We start from the raw sequence: 21,047 nt of genomic DNA, 5'->3' as shown, positions 1-21,047 counted from the left end.
AGAAAACGGAACACATTTTTGGTCATATGACCATTTTGTTTTCAAGCCCCTTCCATTTCCCCATGGTCATGAAGGAGAGGACCTCATGATGCTGTGGAAAGCATGTTTTTTTCACAAAAATATGATTTTTGCATGTAAAAGTACATTTTCTTGCTGTCAACTTAATCAACTGTTGTGCCAAAGTAAATTGATTCAGGTAGAAAAACTTCTATGATACATGATGATGAACTACCAACACATAAAACCATGTGATGATGCTGGCTGAAAATTAGCCTGAATTTCTAAGAGAGGTCGTTTTTTCTAAAAAGGGGGTGTTGGGGTAAAGTGAGACAAATGCTGCGGGGTAAAGTGAGACCATGGATGTAGTATAATAAATCCATGAGTGACACTGTGAGCACACCACACACAAAGATTTACACTAGAATCTCGTCCCCCAAGCCAGAAATCTCGCGTGATCAATGATCTGTAGCCACACTGCTTTGTTATGATGTGCTCTTCAGTCAGCTCGCTTAATATTGGTTAATTAACTCAATTTTAGTCACATTCCACTTTGTCGGCTCCCCCCACATAAAAGAAGACTTTTGATCAAAATGGTCACGATTGCCGGGTCCTACAATCTGACCCCCAGACTATCTAACAGGTTCTATCTGTCATTTCAATGTTAATTAAAACATTTTGTGTTGTATTTGATTTTGTTCTTGAGTCACTTTGTGTTGAGAAAAAAAAAGTGCTTAATTGACCAACCCCCATGATTCTGCTTCTAGTCCGACATTAGTTTTGGGAAGTGTGGTTGTCAAGCTGCTGTCAGGACTCTAGCTGTTACAACATGTGTTGTTATGGTAGTTTCAGGGTGGAAAAAGTAAGTGGATCAGTTTACCCCATTTTTTTCTCTGGTTTGTCTCAGTTTACCCCTGAGCTGGGGTAAAGTGAGACACAAGACCACTTTTTTTTAAACAATCATATTTTCACTGCCCTTCATCCTGAACACATTCTGATAATTTCCATTGCTAGGCAACATCCTGAATTAATAGGAAATGTGTAAATTTTACTGATAAATCATTTTAGCTCGCTTAGAGGGGAGCAAATGTAAAAAGTGTCTCACTTTACCCCACTCTCCCCTAAGAGGTAAGGAGCATATGGGTACAAGTCGGGAACCGGCCTACCTTACATATTTCAAGGGTGCTGAGTCCAAAAAAACCGGTACCCAAGCAAAATTTGGAGTTTTTGACCTTCTAATTTGCATATCAAAATGGCCGCCAAATTGCCTATCTTGCTCAGTCGTTGGACCATTTCCCCTTAGTTTTTTTTGTAAGTAGGCAATCAAGATGAGGAAATTAAGTTTCTAGATCGATAGTCAAGGGTCAGAGCAAGGATATAGTGGAGGCTCACTGCCTTTTTTATGCATATACATGCAAATGTACAACTTCTAAGGTGGAATTAAGCATTTAATCAGGGGGCAAACCCTAAGATTGCTAACTATGCTCACGCTTCTGGGTAAAGTTTGCCAACCTTATTTTTTTGTTAGAAGGAACCCCTAGGAAGAATAATAGGGGTGTTGTCATCTTGGATTTTTTTTTTGCTGGTGACCACTAGAAGCGCTATAACATTCAAATACTCAATTCATGCATATGGTCACAATAATGGTCAAAATGTTCAGTTTATATGCATAATTTTCAATGTTCAAGATTTTATATTTAGGGAAATGGATAGAAAAAAACAATTGAAAACGCTATTTTAATTGTATTGCTATATTTTGGCCAATATTGGTTAAAAAATATGACTTTTTTTGTAGGCGTTTTTGACATACACATGAGCATCTTTTTTTTGCAATTATAATATTCAGGATTCTAACTAGTAATGGGATTTTATGCTAATTTAAGATGAGGGTCTTCCAAAATTTAGCAGCAGCCCCCCCTTCTGGAGCTAGAGCTCTGCACCATGCTTTTACCATCAGTTTCACTTCCTGTGCTTAAAGCAGAAGTAAGTGGTCCGGTCGTTTTCGCTAATGCTGCGTTCCAGGCAGGCTTTTGAAATCGTAAATTACAGCTTCAAGTCACAACTGGGGAGCATACGTCAGTCCGACTGCCCACAAGTCCGACGGCTCATTTCTCCGACTACCCATTCTACAGTGTTGAGGTTAGGTTTAGGGTAAGGTTAAGGGTTAGGGCTACTTAAGTCGGAGAAGTGGGAGGTCGGACTGATGACGCAAAAATAAAGAAATGTATGGTCGGAGTCGGAGAAATGGGTGGTCGGAGAAATGGGTAGTCGGACAGACGTCATGCGCCCGTCACAACTTACGACTTTGTAGCGTTCCAGGCAACCCACTCGTGTTTCTCCGACCTGTTTTACCTGTGAAAGTCACTATAACGGCCACTCGTAACTTCTGACCCGTGAACTCGTACCAGATCGAACTGGTACGACTTCACGGTCGGAAAAATACGAGTTTCCTTGAACTCACCATAACAGTCCTCGTCGCTACGTCGCCACATTCACGGCGTTCCTTGGCTGCACACACAGCCCTGCATGCCGTTCTCTCTCCTCATTGGATAAAAACTGTAGGATACGATAAATGTTTTCTCCTCGGCTCAGAGCAGAGCAGAGTGACTGACAGACCCGTGTTTCAGTCCAAACACTCTATGTAAGTGATTGCTGTCGGAAGATATAACTATTTAAGACTTATATTAACACAAATATATCACTTACTTCTGCTTTAATCGAACATACAGTATCTCACAAAAGTGAGTACATCCCTGCCATTTAAAAAAAATATTCTATTACGGTATATCTTTTCATGGGACAACACTGAAGATATGACATTTTGATACAATGTAAAGTAGTCAGTGTACAGCTTGTATAACAGTGTAAATTAGCTGTCCCCTCAAAATTACTCAACACACAGCCATTAATGTCTGAACCGCTGGCAACAAAAGCGAGTACACCCCTAAGTGAAAATGTCCAATTTGTGCCCAAAGTGTCAATTTTTGGTGTGGCTACCATTTTTTCCCCAGTAGGGGAGACCGGGGTTGGTTGGCACACTTTTCACTCTTTGCCATAGCACTCTGGCATCATTTATGTGAGAATATTCAAACCAGCATTAAATGAAAGGTTAAGGTGTCAGCTTTAACTAAACACATTTCAATGTCCACAGTTATATTCTAAAATCAATTTATTTATGAATAAAATCATACTGTGCACTTGTGCCAACCAGCCCCGACACGGGGTTGGTTGGCACACTTCATGGGGTTGGTTGGCACAATGTAAAAATGAATGGATGAAGCAACCAATATAATAATAAATTGGAAATTTAATTGTAATATATTCAAATTTAAGAAGATAGCATGTATATGCATGCATATATTTGCATGTATAACACTAAAACAGGGCATTTAAGGCCACAAACAAGATAACACGTACACAGAACATTAGGAACAGTAAATGATTCGAGCTTTTTTTTTTTTTTTTAAGAGAAAATATTCAAAAAAATTTCAGAAATTCAGAATTTATTCTTAAATATAGCATATCACCTCTTTGTATTTTTATTTATTTCCATCTCACTGTGTTTTAGATTTGCTGTGTGGGGTGGATGCAGATTATTTACATTAAGGCCTATATAGAATCACTGGAATTACAGTATTGGCATATGAAGGCTTTGTGGCCCATTTCACTGCATAAGTCATGTGGCCTATTTCTTGCACTCAGTGCACTGAATTGTATGAAATTATGTTTAATCACATTTAATATATGTATACTGCATGTTGGGGTTGGTTTGTGTGTGCCAACCAACCCCGACATGAGTGTGCCAACCAACCCCGACCAAAACGAACCCACTTTTGTGAATATATGATGTTGCCCAGTTAACATCACTCATCAAAGACTTTCAAGTTTCATATCAAATTGAAGCTGACTCCTATCTCTACACACTGGAAGTAACACATTTCCAATATCTTTATCCAAAGCAATTTTATAACACTTTAAGTGTGGGGGGCAATTTTTTACTTTTGGTACTAAAAAACAGATGTTTTGCCCTCAGCAAAAAAGTGAGTGAGCTTCAGATGTTTTAACAAACTAGATAAGTGCAGCTCAAAAAGATGATCATTTTGATGTCACATTTGTGAGTCTGTGACCAACAGGAGGCCAGAAAACAGGGGTGTGCCAACCAACCCCTGTAGCCAACCAACCCCGGTCTCCCCTACTGCCTCAACTGTCTTGGGCATGGAGTTCATTAGAGCTTCACAGGTTGCCACTGGAAACCTCTTCCACTCCTCCATGATGACATCACAGAGCTGGTGGATGTTAGACACCTGGTGCTCCTCCACCTTCCATTTGAGGATGTCCCACAGATGCTCAATAGGGTTTAGGTCTGGAGACATGTTGGACAGTCCATCACCTTCACCCTCAGAGGGGATCATGCTCTGCTTCAGTGTGTCACATGTTGGTGTTCATGGTTCCCTCAATGAACTGTAGCTCCCCAGTGATGGCAGCACCCAAGCAGCCCCAAACCATAACACTCCCACCACCATGCTTGACCGTAGGCAAGACACACTTGTCCCTGTCCTCCTCACCTGGCTGCTGCCACACACGCTTGACACCATCTGAACCAAAATGGTTTGTCTTGGTCTCATCAAACCACAGGACATGGTTCCAGTAATCCATGTCCCCAGTCTGCTTGTCTTCAGCAAACTTTGCTGCCTTTCTTGTGCATCATCTTTAGAAGAGGCTTCCTTCTGGGACGACAACCATGCAGACCAATTGGATGCAGTGTGCAGCGTATGGTCTGAGCACTGACAGGCAGACCACCCACCCCTTCAACCTCTGCAGCAATGCTACAGAGGATGACAGGGTGGGGGGGTCTGCCTGTCCTCTAACCCTACTGTGACACACTGAAGCAGAGCAGACCCCCTCCCTTCAGAAACTGGGCCCAGGGCAGTAGTCCAACATGATAACGACCCCAAACACACCTGCAAGATGACCACTGCCTTGCTAAAGACACTGAGGGTGAAGGTGATGGACTGTCCAACATGTCTCCAGACCTAAACCCTATTGAGCATCTGTGGGAGAGGTTTCCAGTGGCAACCTTTGAAGCTCTAGTGAATTCCATTTCCTAGACAGGCGGTGCTGGAAAAAAATGGTAGCCACACAAAATAATGACACTTTGGGCACAATTTGGACATTTTCACTTAGGGGTGTACTCACTTTTGTTGCCAGCGGTTCAGACATTAATGGCTGTGTGTTGAGTTATTTTGTGGAGACAGCAAATTTACACTGTTATACAAGCTGTACACTGACTACTTTACATTGTATCAAAGTGTCATATCTTCAATGTTGTCCCATGAAAAGATATAATAGAATATTTTAAAAAAATGTTAGGGGTGTACTCACTTTTGTGAGATACTGTATTTGCTGCTGTGGTAAGTAGAGCATCATCTCCTCTGTTTGAAACAAGTGGACATGAATTACTATTTGTTAAGGACTTTAACGTTATTTGTATATATGACATAAACCTCTATGCATAGTTATTGTCAACACTCCAGTTGTTTAGCCTAGATATACCTATAGCTAGTCATATTTTTTGAGTTATAGACTAGCATCGTATTTCACTTTGGTAAAAGATGAGAAAGTTGGATGAAACAGTTTGTCTTAAATGAACACAAGATGAAATTGTATCTACTTTACAGCCAATACAACATGAAACAAGTAGGAGCAACTCTTTGTGTTTCCAAAAAACACAAAGAGTGCCACATTTTCAGCTGACTCAATGTGGAACCAGTTGGTGCTTTTTCAAATAAAAGACAGATTAATTGGGAAAAATGCTTAATTTGTCAAAATGACTATGGAAAAAGTAAAGATAAAGATCTACGAAATGGAACTGAAGATGGACTACGCCAGATCCATATACCATTTGTCTACAAAATATGGTAGATAAGCTTCGAGCAGGATTTGTCAGGGGTGAAATATACTCATTGAAAACGGTTTGGGAAAGACACTGTGAGCTCATTGTAGATTTAGATGTTATTGTTAAGTGTGAATAAACACATAAACACATTTTCTATGACATTCTATGCCAGAAACGTCTATAAAAAAAGTAGTATTTAGTATCCAATATTGTCTAAAATATTACAATATGATTCAAAAAGGCTTTTTTATCGTTGTTTTGTCTATTTCCTTAGATGTACAATCTTTAATCTTGACAATTATGCATATAAATTGTACCGGTTGGCCATACTTGTGACCAAAACTGACCATATGCCTGAATTGAGAATTTCAATATTGTAGCACCTCTAGTGTAGCCAGGCTAGCGCCGCCTACTGGTTCCGGCAAATTTCATTTGCCTCAACCATGTAGTCAGGACACTAGCAATGCGTTTCGGTTTGCTCCGTCCGCCAGAGCGGACGGACCAATCAGCAAACAGACGGGTAAGTGAAGGCGATGACGTTGAACTCAAGCGCTCAAGATTAACCTATGAGCTTAACCGGTGTATAGCACACGTGACCACCAAGCAGCAGCGATTAGTTGAAGCAAATGTAAGCAACCGCCTCCCGGAAGCAAACGAATCCCTATGGCTCGTGTTCAGACGCTATATGAAATGTAATGAAATAAGCGGCTGCTGCATCAGGCTACCTCTAGTGGTCACCAGCAAAAAAAAAATCAAGATGACAACACCCCTAAAATTCCTTCTATAGGTTTCTTCTAACAAAAAAAAAAAAGGTTTTCAAACTTTACCCAGACATGTGAGCAAAAGTCCTAATGGGGGCTCTTTTCTAAATTCGCCCCTTGACTAATTATGTGTCATTTTTAAGGCGGACATAAATATTCAATAAATGTTACTCTGAAATTTTCCCTGTTGATATGACATATGATGTACACCATATTATATGATAACAAAGAAAAAAAATCCATTGCAAGTTGTCTGAGATTTCATGTTTTTTTTGTTCTCTAAATTCTAAGACAGTTGCATATATATACTGTATATATACATAAAAAAGGCAGTGAGCCTCCACTATATCCTTGCTCTGACCCTAGACTATAGATCTAGAAACTTAATATCCTCATCTTTGATTGCCTACTTACAAAAAAACTTGGGGAAAATGGTCCAACGACTGAGCAAGATAGGCAATTTGGCGGCCATTTTGATATGCAAATTAGAAGGTAAAAAACTCACAATTTCGCTTGGGTACCAGTTTTTTTGGATTCAGCACACTTGAAATATGTTAAGTAGGCCGGTTCCCGACTTGTACCCATAAATGCTCCTTACATTCACTTTTTGGGTACATCCCGTCTAGTCTACTGTGTGTCTGTGGCAGTTGCTCTGGTGTCCCTTTGCTACCGTGGCATTGAAATGCACTGCTACGTCAAGACCCCCTGTAACTCAGAGAAGGGACGGTGGACTCTGAAAATTCTTCCAGCCCTTAGTCAACATGAGGGTGAGTAGATAATGAGCGAAATATCATTCTAGGGTGAACTATCCCTTTAAGTCTGTTCTGTTTCTGCTGCAGAGGACAGAAAGCAGCTGATGATGTGGCTAAGATGTTGATTTATAAAGTTGTAAATGTCTAACAGAGTCTGGATCACTGTCTCTGAATGTTAATTTAAGCTGCAGTGATGAAGAGGAGAGTAAAAGCTTCATCACGGTCACGATCCTGTTTGTCGCTATGCGATAGAAGCTGAGGACTGGACGGGCTGGTTTTGACACGAGGGCCGTACGATACTGTCCTCCGTGTTTGCTGTGGGCTCGGCGGAGGAGGCAGAGTTGTTGACAATGGAAACAGGAGGCCGGCTGTGCATGTGAGCGTTCTCCTCCACTGAGACGTAGCGCCTGGTGAAACACTTCCACAGCTGCTTCCATGTGATGTACACGAGCTCCACAACGTTCAGGGCGATACAGAGGATGGAGGTGACGCCCATGATGTAGAGGAAGATCTTCTTCTCTCTGGCTTTGCCGATGTAGCAGTCCACGATGTTGGGACAGGGACTCTGGCTGCAGCGGAGCAGTATGGACACCTCAAAGCCGTTGTATAGGAAGTAGAAGGCGAGCAGGGAGCCCACCTCCAAGGCTATCTTGAAGACCAGGCTGACTATGTAGGTGCAGAACAGACCTCCATCAATACTCCCCCTGTCCTGGTACAGCTTCTTCTTGTATTTGGCCTCCCGGCGCTCCCTGTAGGCCACGTGCAGGGCCACCAGCAGGGACGGGGTGGACACCATGATGAGCTGCAGAGCCCACAGACGCACCTGCGAGATGGGGAAGAAGTGGTCGAAGCAGGCGTTCTCACAGCCGGGCTGCTCCGTGTTGCACACAAACTCCTTCTGCTCGTCCTTCCACACCTGCTCAGCCGCCGCCACGTACACCAGGATCCTGAAGAGGAAGACCACAGAGAGCCAAATGCGCCCGATCACAGTGGAGTACTTGTTCACCCCGCTCAGGACGTTCTCCAAAAAGGCCCAGTTCATCTTCCTCGGATTCTCCTGTGAGGGGGTAATAAAGAAGGAGGAGCTGAACACAGGATGGATGTTTGGGATAAATATTGTGTACAAAAACACTCATAACTCTTAAGTAGAGATGATAAATTTTATTTATATTACTGATTCTGTATAAACTGCCTCCTGGAGCTAGTTTGGTGAGGCACAACTGTATTTAAACATCCACCAGGACCACTCCACTGTAACAAAGGACTTGTTCTTTAGCCCCGTCCTTTAGCTGATTCTGTGCTATGATTCTGTGTGAGGAAAAATAATGAGGAAATATTCAAATGAGTACAGACGGCAGCAGGTTGGTTTCCTGCTTTGATGAAGGGGTTGTAGGAGGGTAACAGATTCTGCTGGGGGCCGGTGTTACAACAAATCCTGCAATCCTTCAGATTCTGTTTCATAAGCTTCCACACTCCAGATGTTTTACCTCAGTTTCACTACATAATGTGTGGATCGCAGTTCTTACTGCTCCACAGACGGACCTGTCTTTTGAGGGCGTAACCATATCTAAACACTGACAGATGAAACCAGGATAAAGACAGTGAAGAAACCCAGTGGAAACATTGGCAGCAGCTCAACATCACAAATGTTGGTGATGTTACATAAAGAGAGTTGTTCACAATGAATCCAACTATATACATTTTTGTTTTTCATCCTCTGAATGTAATTCTATTGTATCATCACTTAAAATACTGATGTAGTCTGATGATAAACTAGTTCATGTTCATCCATACTACATAAATTTATACATATCATAGATAGATAGATAGATAGATAGATAGATAGATAGATAGATAGATAGATAGATAGATAGATAGATAGATAGATAGATAGATAGATAGATAGATAGATAGATAGATAGATAGATAGATAGATAGATAGCTTTTGTCTTACCGGCGGTTCCTGAGCCTGTGTCTCTGTGTGCTGTGTCCTCCTGTCTGCTCAGGTCTGAGCCACACCCTGTCCAAGCCACACACCTGCAGGGGACACCTTTACTACAAATCATGTGACCACGCACTTTTCTCCACCTCAGCTGTGCGTGTCTGTGTGTGTGTGTGTGTGTGTGTGTGCCTACAGTCAACATCACCATGGAGATGACTAATGCAAATATGTACCGAGGCGTGGGGGGATGTAACTCGATGAGATTCGGATCACATGTCCCTTCTGATGAATAAATCATCCGTCTCCCTGGTGTCTATTCTTTGTCAGGTGTTTGTCTGTACACCCTGAAGATCAGTCTATCACTTCACCCCTCCTCCTGTTCTGTTCAGTAAATCTGAGTAACTGTTCATCATAACTGACCTCCTGTGTGTCTGTGGCAGTTGTATTCATACAGTATAAAACTACCAGTGATCCCTCAGCACCAGCAGGATCAGATCAGGTAGGTTATTCCAGACACTGAGAGTGAGCTGCTCTCCTAAATAATACATGTTGGTGAAGTGAGATAAACTGGGGGACGGGACAAATCTACTTTTTCTTTTAACAAATGATTGCAATACATTCATGAGATATAAACATAAAGAGGTTCTGTTTTTTTTTTGTTTTTTTTATCAGCATGAGATCCTTTGGCCAGGAATCCTGAGCTATGTGTTCATCAGGGGAAGTAGAGTGTTCCTGCAGAAGCTGCAGCTTCAGAACCAGTTTTACATGACACCGCTACAGAGGAAGTGGATAACAACACTGTCTTGTGTTATACAAGATGACAGTGACAATGTTTATAGTGCAGTAATTACTTATTTTTAGCCATCGACAACATTTTTAATAGTAAATGTATGTCTTAATGAATAACATGATAGGCATGGAAATTTGTGTAATAATTATATTGACATTAATTATGTGATTATTGTGTGTAAGTGAGCCTAATTTGTAGTTCATCAGTCACTCAGAACCCTATGTGACTCTCTCTCCCTCTCTCTCCCTCCCATCCTTGTTATTGTTCATAATGGGCTCTCTGCACAGCTCTGCTACTTCCTGAATTTAAGGCAGCTCTTTTATTTCCTTACATTATTGGACAAATTGATTAATCCAGGTGTGTCTGGATTAATCAGTATGTCCAATAATGTAAGACAGGAAATAAAAGAGCTGCCTTAAATTCAGGAAGTAGTGGAGCTGTGCATAGAGCCCATTGTATGAATAATTTTAAAATAGATTTTTGTAATATTTTTGTAGGCTAATTACTAATTTCGGTTCATCGGGTGCTCCAGGTGATTTTGAAATCTCCGTGCTCTAAACACAGGGTAAATAAATAACATGTTAGCAGGTTATATATCTACACAGACACAACTTTTGGATATATAGGCCTACATATATTTAAAAAAAAATGTGTCAGCCTCTGGCACTGCAGTCTTTCTACCAGAGGCTTTGAGAAATCAGTAGCAGAAGAAGCTACAACAAAGCCCTCGCACTGAGCAGGCCACAGTGACAAACATAGGACATTTACCCTTCAAACTGACCTTTAAATCCTGTTATCTTTATTGACTTGTTTAGCTTATTATTTTTCTTCTGTTTTTAACTGCATTTTCCCCCAAATGCAGTAGAAGGGGAACCGTCAGGACCCCAGCCACCCAGCACCAGAGGGGGCGCTGTGGGCTCTCACGTCATCTCTCCTCCAGCTTCCTCTTCCTTCTTCAACCTCGTCGTCAGCTTTCAAACATGGCGGCGTCTGAGAGAGAAGATTAGTCTAAACAAGTCTGCGATGCTCATTTTCTGACCTTCACCATCATCAGATACATATTTAATTTAAATATATATATTTTACGAAAGACCCGTCGTCCGCAGGTTTGACCGGACATGTCACAGCAGGAGGCCGGTAAAGAGAAGGAGCCTCCCGGGGAGAAAGGCTTCAGGACTCCTGGTCTGAGGGGGGCGCAGACCACCACACTGTTCAGAGCTTTCAACCCGGAGCTCTTCATCAAGCCTGTGAGACCCAGACCCCTGTCTCTGTCTAACATGAGAAATGATTCCTCAGTGAGATCAGACATAGATCCTCTCCCAACGTAAATACAGTGCAAAGTTCAATCTGATTAGTGAACAGTTGGACCTAAACTTACCTGCATGTCTCTGGACTGTGGGAGGAAGATGAACTACTCTAATTATTTCTGTTCCTAAATACCTAAAACAAACAAAAAAAGATTACATAGATTATCATTAAGTCTGTTCTGTTTCTGCTGCAGAGGACAGACAGCAGCTGATGTGGCTAAGATGTTGATTTTTTTTATAAAGTTGTAAATGTCTAACAGAGTCTGGATGACTGCCTCTGCATGTTAATTTAAGCTGCAGTGATGAAGAGGAGAGTAAAAGCTTCATCACGGTCACGATCCTGTTTGAAAGAATCTGTTTTCAGCTGGATGAAGCTACAAGTTGTTAAGCATGATATAAACTCTTTTGTCCCAGTCAGGATTCTGTAGGAGTGATGACTCTGTGATCTGATTGGTCAGTAGTCAGCATCAGTTACCATGGTGATTTGCTCCTTTGCTCCAGTGACAAGTGAACCACTGTTGAGAGACTAAAAACCCAGAGTTAAACCAGAAGTTACCTCATTAATTCCTTATTTATCATTAGATAACTAAGCTCTTGATACACTGTCTGTGCCCGTCAGTGTAACACTTGTTGTGCTGTCTTGCAGAATAAACCGGTGATGGCGTTCGGACTGGTCAGCATCACTCTGTGCGTGGCCTACCTGGGCTACCTGCACGCCACCAAAGAGAACGACCAGCAGCTGTACGAGGCCGTCGACAGTGATGGGGAGAGATACATGAGGAGGAAGTCCTCCAAATGGGACTGATGGCACACTGACTCTGTGTGTGTGTGAGAGTGTGTTTGTGTGTGTGAGAGAGAATTAAAACCTGACTGGACTGAGACAGGGACACTTGTCAAATTTTCTCTAAATGCCAACATGTAACCGTGACATCACCTGCCAAGCTGCTATGATTTGGACTGAAGAAAACATTGAAAGACAACATCTTTAACCCAACCGCTTAATAAAAAAATGATAACAGATTATTGGTGATAAAAGTTTTTCATTATTTGCAGTTAAAGCTCAGGATCTAACAGTATTCCCAGCATAGGTCTGTTGCAGCTGAAGCCCAAGTACTGGTCTGTCTTATGTTTTTTTTTGTTTGCAGTTTCAGTGGGAAGAAGTCCAAAGAAAATAGAAAACTGATTTAGCAACAGACAATAAAAAGGCATTTTTTTATTTCATCATGAAAAGACTTCCACGTGATGAAACATCACATCATATTAATGGTTCTCTCTGAATTCATACATGTTTTTTCTCTTCAGAATGTATTTATATCGACCTTTTGTTCCACTGCCAGCATCATGTCACAGGTACTGGCGCCACACCCCTGTTGGGGTTTTTTCAACAAAATAAAACAATAAGCAAATAAAAAGGCGCTATTGATCCAACCAACAGCGCTGCTCCATCATTTGGTTTTCTCATCCTACAGAGAGAAAAAAGAAGAAAAACACCAGTCAGCCTTTTGTTTCACAACTGTCAGGTGCTTTTGCATGAAAATTAAACAGATTTTGTGACATAATAACGACTGATTAACTAGATTATAATGGATAAAAACATGATTGTGTGTGATTGAAGAGGCATTGTCGATCAAACAGAGGACACTCAATGCATGTGAGATGGTACCTTGATCACATTGGCCAGCTCTTGCAGTGTTTGTTCATATCGGGCTTCCATACTTTTCAGATTCTCGGGTTTAACAATCTGCTTTTGAATCCCAGGACTTCCTGCGTCCTGCACCATCTGCAGGAAGTTCTTCTCCTGCGCGGGCAAAGAAACAAGCTCAGTTGTACAAAGTCTCAACTTACACCGTCTGATTATTGGTGTATTTAAGTGTTTTTTTTACCTGGACTCCAAGCAGAAAGGTGAAGGCCAGGCCAGCTTTTCCTGCCCTCGCCGTTCTTCCGATCCTGAGCAGAGAGAGAAGTCGGGTCAGACAGTCAGAAAACAGCCGGAGCTGCTGCTGCGCTGGACGACGAGCAGAGTTAGTTCTGCAAACCCACAGCTCACCTGTGAATGTACGTCCTGATGTACTGTGGTGCGTCGTAATTCACGACGCATTTAACTCCGTTGATGTCGATGCCTCTGGCAGCTGCGTCTGTGCTGATCAACCTTCAGGACGACAACGGACAGTCAACCTCAAAGCTCACGGACAAGAATCACTGGCTTACGACAAGATACACACCAAATACACATCAATATCCAACATCTTAAGATGATAGTTTATTTTACAGCACTGACATAAAGTCAAATCCACACTATACGTTGCATTTCTGACCTATATCCATGTGATCAGAGTGGCCCTGAGGTGGTCAAGTATGTGTCACACACACTACACCAGCTGATTACACTAAGCAGAAGCACATTTCTGTCTGCTGGTCAACACAGCTCTGCTTGTTTCTTCATCGCACACAGAGCTGATCTTTAGACCTTAGGGGTTGGATGGGTGTGTATGGACTGGGCCTATGCAGGGACATGCATTTTTATAAAAAGGTACACAGAGATATAAGAGAAGGGAAACAATCAGGAACAATACTAACAACTTTGATTAGTCACAGGGATGGAACGGTTCATGAAAAAAAATCTGTCCCGTTCAAATCATGTGTATAGCAAATGAAAAAAAGCCATACACAAGGTTTTTTGTAATGTGTCACGGAGGTTGAGGGTTTAGTGCAGAGAGGACACGCCTGCATCATCATCTCACTCTGCTGTATGGGAGCAGTTTAGATTCAGTGCGAATGATGATGACGGTAAGAATGCGGTGTGTACAAACTGTGCAACTCATGTTGCGCAGACTAGCAGCAACATGTCCGATCTGTTGGTTCATGTATGGATTGCCAAACATGCACCGAAGGCCCTATAAATTGCATGGTGTGTGTGTATGTGTGTGCATGTCAGCACTGCACGCAGACACACACGCGGTGGAGAAGTGAAACAACTTCAGCAACAACCTGTAGAGTAGACACATGAAAATGTGGAAGGAGATTATGTAAAAATGCTGTAACAGACCACAGAGGAACTAATGCATTCATCCTCCTATCATATTACAGAGAAGCATGATCATCTTTCCTTTACAAATAATATAGGAAGATTACAGCCTTGTGTTTATGTGGTAGACACGCATATCTATCTCTATGTGTATCTTATGCTTATGTATTGTATCTCTGGAGTGATCACACCAGCCATGATCCTTAAACCATGACACATCGTATCATCTGTTCCACCGCTTATTCGTAAGTGCATAACTCTGAGAGGCAACAGTCCTCTTAACTTAATTGTTGTGAAAGACGTGACATCCCACTGATCTCAGACCACCGAAGCTCTGTTAGAAATTCATTGTGGGGGCGGAGTTGCTAACGGACAGAGACAAATGTGCTTTTTGTTAAAAGATTACTTGCTTGTTTTTTACTTGACACTTGACACACACACACACATACACTCACAGTTGGATCTTTCCTTGCTCGAATTTCTTCAGCGTCTTCTTTCTGTCACCAGGAGAGAGGCGGGACGAGAACTCAGCGGCATCGACTCCACCAAACAGCTGCACCAGCAGGAGAAGCCTGAGGAGGACAGGAGCGGAGTGAATACAGACACAGCACGTGATGCTCCCATGAACTGTCATGTGACGATTTTTACGGCGCTCTCTGACCTGTGTGCTGTCTCTCTGGAGTTGGTGAAACAAAGGATGGGGCTGAGCTTCATGCGCAGGATGCAGTGGAGGATGAGGAGGGGCTTTTTGTTCAATGTGCAGGGGATGTAATACTCCTAAAAAAAAAACACAAAGGCTGAGGTTTTACACAAAGTGTCAGTTTCTTCATCACCACCACTTTCATCTCAGTCTGGCTCCTACAAGAAGGTCAAGGGTCATCTCTTACCGTCAGGCCTTGGGGGAAGTCGAAGCGGTCTTGTTTGTGGGTGGGGGCTGCTGCTGCTGCTGCTGTGGTGCTGGACTGACTCTGGATGGAGCTGAAGAGTCTGGGCTGGTGGAGGCCCAGCTGCTGCAGCTTCTCTGGGTTTTGTGTGAGCGTGGCAGAAAACAGGAGCTTCTGCAGCGGCACCTGAGGCGGAGACAGACTGAGGAGACACACAGACCGGCACACGCACCAGTCAGAACCACGGCACCAGAACCTAAGGGCCTGTAGCGCCTTATACAGACGGCTGTGTTTACAGTTTTACCCCTGAGCTTCCCAGGTTCTAGTCCAGTCTGTGGCACTTTGCTCTGTATCTCTCTCTCTCATCAAAAACATAACATGAAGAGACACATTTGTTGTTCAATGCTTTAAACAAAAGTCACATTCGGATATTGAACGAGTCCCAGCAGGTTCATCATTTTTTAGTATCCCCAAACCAGACCAGGTAAAAACCTAGAGCCTTAAATTATAAGCACATTGTACCAGGTGAGCTACCAGAGCACCGGCTCAATGTTAGACACAAGTGACGTTTAAAGTTCACGATTCTGAAGCTAGGTGCCAAAAAAGACAAACACTTTGAAATATGGTTCAGTAAAAATTAGAACTGTGATCATTGAGGGAAGTATTGATTCATAATAGTAGCCACTTTATATTTTGCACTTTATGACAGATATTTTTTTCTTTACTCATCCTGTTGCAACTACTGTTTGTACTGTATTTGTATTATAATTGACGTTTGGATTGTATTTGTATTGTGACTGTACTGTGAATCATGTTTGTGAAAAATGGGATTACGGATGGAAATTAGTTGCTGAGCTAAATCTGTCATATTTACAACACTTTTATTGTGTGTTCATTAAAAGGATAGTTCACCCAAAATTCAAATTGCACTCATTATCTACTAACAGGTGTCCCCTCATGCAGGTTTACAACCTTGCGTGATTTGGACGGACCAGGAAGAGGAGCTTCCGCTACAAACAAGCTTGAAATATAGACTTATTTAATTTTTTTCAAAACAATTTTGCATTTCGGGGCTTCAATACATGACAGACATTACATACGAGCAGCATGGAGGTATTTGGATGTTTTTTGATGTGTCTTTTTGTTACGAAGAAAGGGTTTTGCAACCGTTATATGGACATGCACTGCTACGCCGAGACCCCCTGTAACGGAGGACTCTGAAACTTCTCCCAGCCCTTAGTCGACATGAGGGTGAGTAGATAATGAGTGCAATTTGAATTTTGGGTGAACTATCCCTTTAATATGCAGAGTCCAATTCAAATAAACAAATAAATGAAATTAAATGAATGACAAATCTCAGTTTTAGCACTGACGGTCATTAGTCTAGACACTCTGACTCACCTGGCTGCTGTCACATGCGCCGGCTCCGTCCTCCTGAACATGGACGTGGCTTCTGGCTCACCTCCTGACCTGTACACCGCCTTCACCACCTGACTGAGCCAGGACTGGTGCATTCTGTCAATCATCCTGTCAGCCTCATCAATGATCTGGGAATGGATGAGAACGAAAACCATTTACAAAAAGAACACCGACGACGGGTGGCACACAGCTTCAATGTTTAGTTCACTCACAAGAAAGCGGAGGTGTTCAAGACACAAGCCGGAATTCTTGTTGATATGATCGACGAGTCGGCCTGGAGTGGCCACAACAATGTCTGCTGCGCTGCGCCTCACGTCCCCTCTGGAGGAAAGATTGTTATTAACAGAGAGGTGTTGCATGAAATAAATAAATAAACCCCAGAAAAACATCAATGGTAGTGGTCGGTCCTAAATGGAACCAACCTGCTCTCCGACAGTGAAGCCTGCTCTGCAGCAAAGGACTTCTGACCGGCCAGGATCACCACTCTCAAAGCCGTCCCCTCGGCGTATGACATGAACACTTTGTAAACCTGCATGAGGGAACACCTGTTAGCCACAACCTCTATGACTTTAAAGTATATATATATTTTTAAAACGATTTAACAAATAAAATGTCTAAAAACAACGTGTCTTTACATTTTCCCAAAGGTTTCCATCAATTCTCAACGAACATTTTATTGGTCACCTGTGTGTTGTCTTTTGTTATGGATTAGATTGAGGCTTCTAGAAGCAGAGTGTAAATAGTTGTGTGTTTTCATGTTGGCAAACATTACTCAGCTTTTATTTTTGAAAGATTCTGACCTGCTGAGCGAGCTCTTTGGTCGGCAGCACAGCCAAAGCCCGGACTTCACGCACCACCCTCTCCATCAGCACCTGAGGGAACACACGTCTTCCTGTTATCTTAGTCTTTTTACATATTCAACCTTCATGCCCATTCATGTTGAATGCACGTCCTGCTCAAAGCTACTTAAGGAGAAGACAGAAAGCTCTACCTGTATGACAGGTATGACAAAGGCGAGAGTCTTGCCGCTGCCTGTTGGTGCAGACACACAGATGTCTCTGGGCTTGTAGCCACCACGTCCAATCAGCAGTCCCTGCTGTGTGCTCTCCAGGATGGCTGGGATGACCTCTGTCTGCACTGTGAGGGGGTCAGACTTTTACTTTTCATGTTAGGCTTCAGCAGTAAAAATCATTTTAATGCATTTCCCCTCATCTTTTTTTTTTTTTTTTACAATTAATGTCCCATCCTGACAAAGTGAAAACTGGATTTTTTTACCATCACACAAGTATTGGGCCACTTCACTTGTTGTGAACTGTGAGCCTCCACACACTCCTGTCTCTGATCTGCACTGTCAGCTCTGAGACTTTATGCATACATGTGTGTGTCCGTCCACATCATGTCCAGTCAGCTGAGTTTAGCACAGGTCAAGATGTAGAAACATCTCAGAGATTATCCAGAGAAATGAAGGAACCTCAGATTAAGTAACAGAGTCTGTTTCACATCCCCCCACCACAAAACACATGCACTGCTTCGAGCTAAAGAGACAGAAACAAATGATAAAGTAAACAGCATGGCTGTAACGTATGCGGCAAATATGAACTAATACCATCACTGAGAACTTGGGAAACCCTCTGTCGAGTACACAGATTAATCCAGATTGTCATGTTACCTGGAAAGAAGTGCTGAATCCCATTATTTTGAAGTTTTTTCACGAGCGCAGGACAAAGTCCTGAGATGTCAGAGATGGGAACCAGGTTGCTTTTAATGTCTCTGTGAATGACATCCGGCTGAGCGAGCCACTGAGGCAGGACTCTGTGTACCTGTGAACACAAGAACAGCATGTCAGTGGATATCTACGGTCCTCATTAGAGGAATATTGATGATATTGTTAACTCTGGCCCCTAATGGCCCTGCCCTCTGGCAACACATTGCCATACCTTTTGGACAGGTTTGTTCTCAAATCCACCCATAACTGTGAAACTGGTGGGAGCAGAAGTCTTCTCTGTGGGTTCTTTTGGTGAATCATTTTCTGCCTCATCGTCCTCTTCTCCTGTGTCCTCTGATTTACTGCTTTCCATCGCTGGAGTGTCTGGAAGAGCTTCAGCTGTACTGCCTAAAATCCAAAGACAGAGACTTTTGTTATGCAGGTTACATGTACAGATGCTAAATCAAAATTTCTGACAGGCCCTAACCAGACCACTGCCGAGACATTTTAGAACACACCATTCACTATACAGCTACTAGACTACAATAGTACTAGCAAATAGAAAACGTTTTAGATGTTTTAGGAACCCATATTAAAAGCATGTTACTCTGTGATGGTTACATGGTTAAATGCTAATAAAATGTCCTTCAAAACTTACTGTGGTTAGGGGAAATGATTTGACAGTCAGATGTTATACATATCAATATTATACAGGATCATTGTAGCCTACACATGATGTTACACTGGTGAATGAATCTGAGAATAATAGAAATGCGGGACTCTAACAGACACAATGGTAATTTATTGTTAAATTTGACTAGATTAAAGCAGAAGTAAGTGATATATTTGTGTTAATATAAGTCTTAAATAGTTATATCTTCCGACAGCAATCACTTACATAGAGTGTTTGGTCTGAAACACGGGTCTGTCAGTCACTCTGCTCTGCTCTGAGCCGAAGAGAAAACATTTATCGTATCCTACAGTTTTTATCCAATGAGGAGAGAGAACGGCATGCGGGGCTGTGTGTGCAGCCAAGGAACGCCGTGAATATGGCGACGTAGGGACGAGGACTGTTATGGTGCGTTCAAGGAAACTCGTATTTTTCTGACCGTGAAGTCGCACCAGTTCGATCTGGTACGAGTTCACCGGTCGGAAGTTACGAGTGGCCGTTATAGTGACTTTCACCGGTAAACAGGTCGGAAAAACACGAGTGGGTTGCCTGGAACGCTACAAAGTCGTAAGTTGTGACTTGAAGCTGTAATTTACGATTTCAAAAGCCTGCCTGGAACGCAGCATTAGCGAAAACGACCGGACCACTTACTTCTGCTTTAAATATTTTATTTTAGTTCATATGTATGTCATATTATTCAGAATGAAGGATTCTTCAGTTGCGTGTCTATTTTTACAATGTAGAGAAAGGCAGACTGTCTGGACCACTCATCCAGTTAATTGCAAGAAAAAAAGTACAAGAAGCGCCTGCAGATTTCATAAATCCATTGTATGAGCCACTTAAGAACACATGCCAGTGTTACCAGGGTTTGAAATTAATGTATAGAGGAACATGAGTAAACCTGAGTGGTGGATCTTCTTCTGTTTCTCATTTGCACCTTTCTTCTTCTTTTTCTCTTTGACAGTTTCATCGTTGTTTTCAGAGCCCAAAACATCCACAGGCTCTTCCTCTGATTTCCTCTTTTTATGGCGTTGAGGCTCTTGGTTGCTGTCCTTGTCCGCCTTTCTTGTCTTTTTGACAGGCTGCTGTACCGTCTGCTGTCTCTGTTCTGTCAAACTCTGCTCTTGCTTCTCTTTAGCCTTCTGTTGCAGTTTCGCCAGTAATGCCTGAGATCGAGACTCCTTCGAGACGCTCCCATCCTCCTCCTCTCCGAGATACCTGTGAGCAACCAGAAAGAATTTAATACACATTGCAAGTTCTTCAGTCCACTGCTGCAGCACAGTCACAACATAGACACCTTCAGAGATAGACCGAATTTAGCTCCTCACTGCATTTATGTATATATCGTGTGTAGTCCAGCAGACACAGACTGGTTACAGTGACAACACTGACAGCTGAGAAACTGACAGTGATAACCTGAGTCAAAGAAAAAGTGTGGGGACCAGATGAGAGGATCATGTTGAAGAACAACACAAATGGAACAAACTACTTAATTGTTTATAGCCAGTTAAGAAGGACTTTACTACTACAACAACATAGTCTGATGTTTTTATACTTATTAGTATTTAAATTATTATTAAAAAGGGTTAGGGTTAAAGAGCACAAACTTAACCTCAGGGTAAACAAAAAAAGACTTGAAAAAAAAAACAGTGATGTTAACAAGTAGAGAAAAGCAGCACCTTACCTGTTCACTAGAAACAGAGACATTTTAGCAGCAGGGTGAAATGTCCCTCAAAGCTTTTTTATTCTTTTAAATTATCCCACAGTAACCATAGATTAACACTGTTAGTTAAAACTGTCAATTATCTCCATTTAGTATCGTAACTCTAGTTTCCTCCACTACACAAGTCACACTCGTGTGTTGCTGTGCCGTACCACACGCAGTTTGATGACGTAGCT

At 42.2% G+C, this 21,047-nt stretch overlaps 3 protein-coding genes across 3 annotated transcripts; 1 reads left to right on the top strand and 2 right to left on the bottom strand.

Annotated features, from left to right (window-relative positions):
- Positions 1-7,586: 7,586 nt before the first annotated feature.
- Positions 7,587-9,479, bottom strand: LOC146961906 (gap junction beta-7 protein-like). The gene is given in 3 exon segments (XM_085771721.1): positions 7,587-7,703; positions 7,705-8,463; positions 9,361-9,479. Coding segments are annotated over 2 exon segments (861 nt in total). The 5' UTR covers positions 8,449-8,463; positions 9,361-9,479.
- A 1,626-nt stretch (positions 9,480-11,105) lies between these two features.
- On the top strand, positions 11,106-12,463 carry smim8 (small integral membrane protein 8). The gene is made up of 2 exons (XM_085770644.1): positions 11,106-11,385; positions 12,092-12,463. Exons 1-2 carry the CDS (start codon positions 11,257-11,259, stop codon positions 12,248-12,250), a joined length of 288 nt encoding a protein of 95 aa, XP_085626770.1. The 5' UTR covers positions 11,106-11,256; the 3' UTR covers positions 12,251-12,463.
- A 168-nt stretch (positions 12,464-12,631) lies between these two features.
- Positions 12,632-21,035, bottom strand: ddx51 (DEAD (Asp-Glu-Ala-Asp) box polypeptide 51). Its single transcript, XM_085770643.1, has 16 exons — positions 20,833-21,035; positions 20,050-20,366; positions 18,711-18,886; positions 18,443-18,593; positions 17,765-17,910; positions 17,574-17,645; positions 17,196-17,302; positions 16,986-17,094; positions 16,756-16,901; positions 15,358-15,556; positions 15,132-15,247; positions 14,926-15,042; positions 13,493-13,594; positions 13,329-13,392; positions 13,109-13,243; positions 12,632-12,908 (listed from the first exon to the last, which is right to left on the bottom strand). Exons 1-16 carry the CDS (start codon positions 20,853-20,855, stop codon positions 12,891-12,893), a joined length of 1,998 nt encoding a protein of 665 aa, XP_085626769.1. The 5' UTR covers positions 20,856-21,035; the 3' UTR covers positions 12,632-12,890.
- Positions 21,036-21,047: the final 12 nt, after the last annotated feature.

This window comes from Trachurus japonicus, chromosome 24, assembly GCF_045865225.1.
Source record: "Trachurus japonicus isolate A0001 chromosome 24, Traja_1.0".
NCBI lineage: Eukaryota > Metazoa > Chordata > Actinopteri > Carangiformes > Carangidae > Trachurus > Trachurus japonicus.
The sequence above is the reverse complement of the archived record's forward strand: the minus strand, read 5'-3'. Positions and strand labels throughout refer to the sequence as shown.